The sequence below is a fragment of the Pongo pygmaeus genome, chromosome 3 (assembly GCF_028885625.2).
Source record: "Pongo pygmaeus isolate AG05252 chromosome 3, NHGRI_mPonPyg2-v2.0_pri, whole genome shotgun sequence".
Lineage (NCBI taxonomy): Eukaryota > Metazoa > Chordata > Mammalia > Primates > Hominidae > Pongo > Pongo pygmaeus.
In genome coordinates, this window is record NC_072376.2 from 8,027,028 (window position 1) to 8,032,494 (window position 5,467).

Sequence of the window (5,467 nt, forward strand, 5' to 3'; positions counted from 1 at the left end):
GCTTCCATCCCCCACCTGGCCTCCCGTGGGAAAAACAGATTTGCGGAGGTGGGAATTGTCTGGATTAGCTGTCCACAGTCATCAAACCATTTGGGCGATTTGCTTTGTTTTCGTAGACAGGTTAAAAGGAGAGAAAGCAAGCCAGAATTGGTTATAGTTTGCCCGAGTAAGTGTCGATTTCAGCTTAAAGTGAATTGGAAAATTGAGCCTAATTATCCCAGGTAATTGCTTCAACTCTCCACTTGACTTTCCTAATGCAGATCTGTCCTGTGTGTTCAAAAAGACACCCCCCTCTATCCCTGCATACCCTGTTATCACCTTTCAAAGTTGCTGTCGTAAAACTACCATCAAACTGAAAAGCAACTGTACACATAAAGAGAAGGCAAGAAGCAAAATTAAAAGACTCAATCAGTAAAGAGATTTTTGTAGCTTAAAATTAATTTATTTAACAAATATAGCTATAATATAAATGATAATAAAATTTCAAATATACAGTATATTACATAGTACACACAATCCCTTCCAAAGGGATGTTTGAGAGCCACACAAATGTACTGTTAAATAGAGTTTTTTTAAAAATTTTACAATTGTGTTTCTGGTACTGGTAAGAGAGAGGTCCCTTCAACCTACCTTTGCAACGCATCTGTGTTTTCCCTGCCCCCCAGAGCAAATGTTTTGTTGTTGAACTTCTCTTAAATTTTCCAATGGAAGAAGCTAGGATTCATCTCCCTGGCTTGCTCGTCTCTCTCTTTTTTTTTTTTTTTTGAGATTGTTCTCATTTCCAAAATCGTCAGACACCGATTTCTCTGCGCTTTTCTTGCCTGGTGTCAGGACAGGGAAAAGCTATGCAGGAGACATGGCCTCTAGTTCTGTTCAACTGCCAATTCTGCTGGGGACCTTAGATAAATCTGTTAACCTCTCTGCCCTCAGTTTCCCCATCTTTAACTCGAGAGTGTAGATCTAAATGCTAGAAGAGTACTAAGGGACTCTTCCAGCCACTTTTTGGCAGGGATCAGACTTCGGAGAGTGAACTCAGGGAGCAAAGAGGTGAAACTGCAGCAGTGTGGGGGTTAAAGGGAAGGCGGCTGGCGGTGCTGAGCAGGGGAGCACGTCGCGGGTACAGCACCAGGGCTGGAAGAATCCGCTGGCCCACAGGTGGGCGACCGTGGGACCCTCTATGTCAGGTGGTACATGCTGTAGCCCACATGGGCCGTGTAGAGTCCCACGGGCGCCACAGGCAGCGCGGCGCGCTGGAAGGGGCCAGAGGCACCGTAGAGCGAGGCACCCGCCGCGGCCGCTACAGCTGCGGGGCCGCCGAGAGGGAAGGAGAGGCCGAAGGCAGCCGGTGGCAGCATGGGCTTGGCGGCCATCTTCAGCTTCTCCAGCTCTGCCTCTTGTAGTCTCTTTGCCTTGGCGCGGCGATTCTGGAACCATATCTTCACCTGCGTCTCAGTGAGGCTGAGCGAGCTGGAGAACTCCGCGCGCTCGGCGATGGACAGGTACTGCTTCTGGCGGAACTTGCGCTCCAGCGCCAGCAGCTGCGCGGTGGTAAAGGGCGTCCGCGGCTTACGGTTCGTCTTGTGTTTGCGGAGGGTGCAGGCTGGGGGGCTCAGCCGCCCTGAGGGCCGAAAGAAAAAAAAAGCACGGGGTTAAGAGAGAAGCGTTGGAGCATAATCAGACCAAGAAGTAGTAATAATAGCCAAACAATACCAGATACTGAGTGCCGCCAAGTGCCTCGGTGCCGGGCATTGCGCAAGGCACTCGAAATACATTTTCTCCAGTTCCCATTGCTACCCCGCAGGGGAGAAGTTCCTGTCTACTTTTTGCAAATGAATAAAGTAAGATTCCAGTAGAAAAATACCCATGTTGAAGGCTCGATGTCCACATCTTAGGCCTAAACAGCTGGGAAGATGTGGAATCACCTTTGTGCTGCCCGGCGGCTTAGGAAGGCCTTCATGGCGGGCCTCCTCCCAGGGCCACCCAGAGGAAAGGTGGATGTTAATACAGTTGACGAAACATGCAGAAAGAGGCCCTGCGCCCAGCCCAAGGGCACATTTAGTTTTACGCGTCGGCCAAACATTTATCAGTGCCCACGGAGTGCTTCAGTGTGGGGCTAGGGCGTTTTGTGGCCTAGAATCCAAATCAAATTCTACACTTTCCCCGGAACACTTCGCTCCTACGGGATTCTAGGAGTAGTTCCCGCAGACCAGAGGTGGAGCAGCGCAGACCATCATGGAGGGTGCACTGTGGCCAGCTCTCTTAGAAATAGAAAGTGTCATCTGGAGCGGAGAACGAGGGGCTGCTTTATTCTAATGGGCTTTTTCTTTAGATTGTCTCAGTCCTCTGTTGGATAGCGTTCACCCCTGGCGCCAGGGCCCTCTGGCCCCATTCAAACATTTGTGTGTGTGTGTTGGTGTTGTTGGGGGGGAGTGTTGAGATTGCCTCTCCCCTCAACCTGTGGCATAGTCAGCAGACACCAACATGCCCAGCTGTCTTTTTCTTTTGGCTTCAAAATAAACCTCAAGGGTGGTCAGTGACGAAGCATCAGAGGGCAGGACAAGTGCAGGTCGGGGATGGGGTCCGCTGGGGACTGCCCCCGGATAAAATGTGGAACAAATTATTCCCAACACAGCCGGGATCGCTTTGACTTTGGGATCTTGGGGCCCAAGGCCCTAAGCGTTGGAAAGGACACTTTGCCTATGCAGCAGCTTTCCTGGCAGAATGTGAATTCAAATCGAAGATGTTTCACCACGCGGGTTTTGCCTAAGTATGCATTTTTTCACACTTCTCTAAAAAACAACAACCACAAACAAACAGAAAAAAAAAAAAAAGAAAGAAAGAAAACACAACGATCCTTTGGACTTTCAGACCACCAGGATGTGAGTCAAACGAAATCTCGTGTTAACACCCCGCTTCTTCCCCGCTGGAGGCCACCGGGAGTCCGGGAAGCGCTTGGCCCCCAACTAGCTTTCCGCCGGGACGCCCGAGGGGCGGGCGCCGAGAGAAACGTCACTCCCTTCAGCGGCGACAACCCAGAGCGGGGCCACCTTCTCCGGCCATTAGGCTTAGGGAGGGACTGGCCTTTCAAAGACGTTTAATCCCCAGATAAAAATCATTCCTCAGCATCAGGCCATTGAAATCTGGCTGCTATTATGCCGAGCAAAATAATCGGAGGAAACGAGGAAAACTTGGGAATTTCCCGTGCTCCTGAAATATCTCCGAGCGTGTTCTCTGAGTAGAGCAGCCAGGGGGCTGTGAGGCCTTGGAGCGAACCGCCTTGGGCACCTGGAGTCCACTTTAATGGCTCAGTCCTAGACGTTTGGGAGCTTCCGACAGGATTAGAGGGGGCGCCTTCCCCTAATTGACTTGGTGCCCCGCCCCCTCCACTGGAACCTGAATGTCCCCACCCCTGAATCATCCATCCGCCCAAAGCACCAACTATCTGACTCAAACTCAAAGGGCTTGGGGAGGTAGAGTTCTGTAGGAGCTTCGGAACCTCTAGGCAAAGAGGTACTTGAAAAGGAAGAGGGGCTGGGGGACACCAGCTCCTACTGCGAGAAAGTGAAACTCCGGGTGCACGGAAGATGTCCGCACCACACACATTCGTCCACTGGGGTGAAGCCGATGAAACAGAGTTTGGGATCAGATGAGGGATCATGGACCCCCGGGGTCTTTTGGTGGGGCAGGAGGACAGGGTGCCCAGACATCGGTGTCCTATCCGTTAACTCCCACCCGCAGCGTCTCCGGGCCAAGGCGAGGAGGTCTGGAACCTTCTTCCTGGGTGGGAGTGGAGGGAGGCGCAAGACCCGGCCTTGCAGCCCACGGCTCCCTAGCACCGGCTGCCGGTACGCAGGCGCCGGAGGCCAGCAGGAGCCCTCGGGTCCCACACCCCGCCCGGCCCCCTCCCTCGGCGCCTGGATTCTGGCTACTCACTGGCCGGCGGCGGGGAGAAGCGGGGGCTCTGCATCCACGGGGTCCTCTCGGGCTTCTCGGGGCTCTCGGCTTTGACGAGCGCATCTTCTGGCAGCTTGAGGAGTCCCCCCACCGAGAAATGGCCGAGCGGCCGCGGCGAAGAGGGCGCGTCCGGGGCGCCCAGCGACCCCGGCGGGACGCCCAGTGGCTGCGCCGAGCCACCCGCCGCCTGCACGCCCTCGGAGGGCGCCAGGGCGCTCTCCTTGGCCCCCGGCTTCCTGTGGTCGGCCATGAGCGCCTCCACGCTGAAGGGCAGGAGCGAAGGGGACACTTTGGGCTTGGCCCCCTCCTCGTCCGCGCCCATGGCGGCTGCCGTGGCCGCGGCGGCGCTGGGGGCCTGGCCCGCGCCTCCCCCCGCCGGCTTGCCGAAGGCGGAGTCCTCCACTTTGACACCGAGTGGCAAAGAAGTCATGTCAGCAGCCGGGGCCATGCAGAGCCGGGCCCCCCCTCCTGCCGCAGCACTGGCCAGCCGCCGGGCATGGGCTCCGGGCGGTCTGGGAGCGCGGCCGGCCTCTGGGAGCGCCCGGGGCCTTGGCCGGGCGGACCCTCCCGCGCGCGCCTCCCGCCCCTCCCCAGCAGGCCAGCTCCGGCGTGCTGGGCCTGGCCCCCGGTCGCCGCCGCCGCGCAGGCAGAGTTCCCGGGAGCACTCGCCGGCTCCGGGCCCTGCCGCGGCTCCCCAGAGAACTTGCTAATAAGGCGAGGCCAGCGCGGCGGCGGCCAATCAGCGCGCGAGGGGGCGGGCCCGGAGCGATCCATTGGGCCGCGCTCCTGGGGACTCGCCGGGAGGCGCTCTGGGCCTGGGGGCGCGCAGGGCAGGGCCCAGGCGGCGGAGGGCAGGGGAGAAGAGGGGGTGCCCGAGAAACTTTCCTCTGCGCTGAAGCCCAAGAGGCCCTCTCTGCGGGAGTCCCCCTGGGTTTCTATCTTTCTGTGTTCCCGGGGGATTTTCCCTTTTTCTCGCCCCTTCTCTTCTGCCCTCCTCTCCTCCCCTCTCCTCCTCAGCCCTCTTTTCCACTCCTCTTTTTTCCCCCGTCCTTGTTTCTCTCCTCTACTGCTTCTTTTACCTTTCTCTTCAGTCTGTGGCTGGGTTTCCCTGTGCCTGTCTCCACTATCTGACCCCCACTCTTCTACCACTGTAATTTGAGTTGAGGTTATTTCTTACACATTCCTTTTATATATTTTTTTAAAATACTCATGGCTATTTATCCTAGGAGAAAGACATACTATTAACTTCTTTTCAAAAAACGAAACAAAACCAAACCTTCATTTTCTTCCTGTTCTAAAATCTTCTAAACTTTACCTCGAGGTAAAAGTGGGCCTTTGTCTCTAACTCAGAGCTGGAGTAAACCTTGCGGGAAGAAGCTAGGTTTCTGTGGCGCCAAGGATGTGAGAATACGTAAGATTATCTAGAATCTGCAGTCGGTTTTCATACACGATGTGTATTTCCCCCCGACCCTCGCTCTGAACTTCTGTCCCAAGGGTCACAACACCTATAGCG

The 5,467-nt window shown here is 55.5% G+C and overlaps 1 protein-coding gene across 1 annotated transcript; it reads right to left on the reverse strand.

Moving 5' to 3' along the window:
- Positions 1–420: 420 nt before the first annotated feature.
- MSX1 (msh homeobox 1) lies at positions 421–4,637 on the reverse strand. The gene is made up of 2 exons (XM_054484783.1): positions 3,934–4,637; positions 421–1,618 (listed from the first exon to the last, which is right to left on the reverse strand). Exons 1-2 carry the CDS (start codon positions 4,400–4,402, stop codon positions 1,176–1,178), a joined length of 912 nt encoding a protein of 303 aa, XP_054340758.1. The 5' UTR covers positions 4,403–4,637; the 3' UTR covers positions 421–1,175.
- Positions 4,638–5,467: the final 830 nt, after the last annotated feature.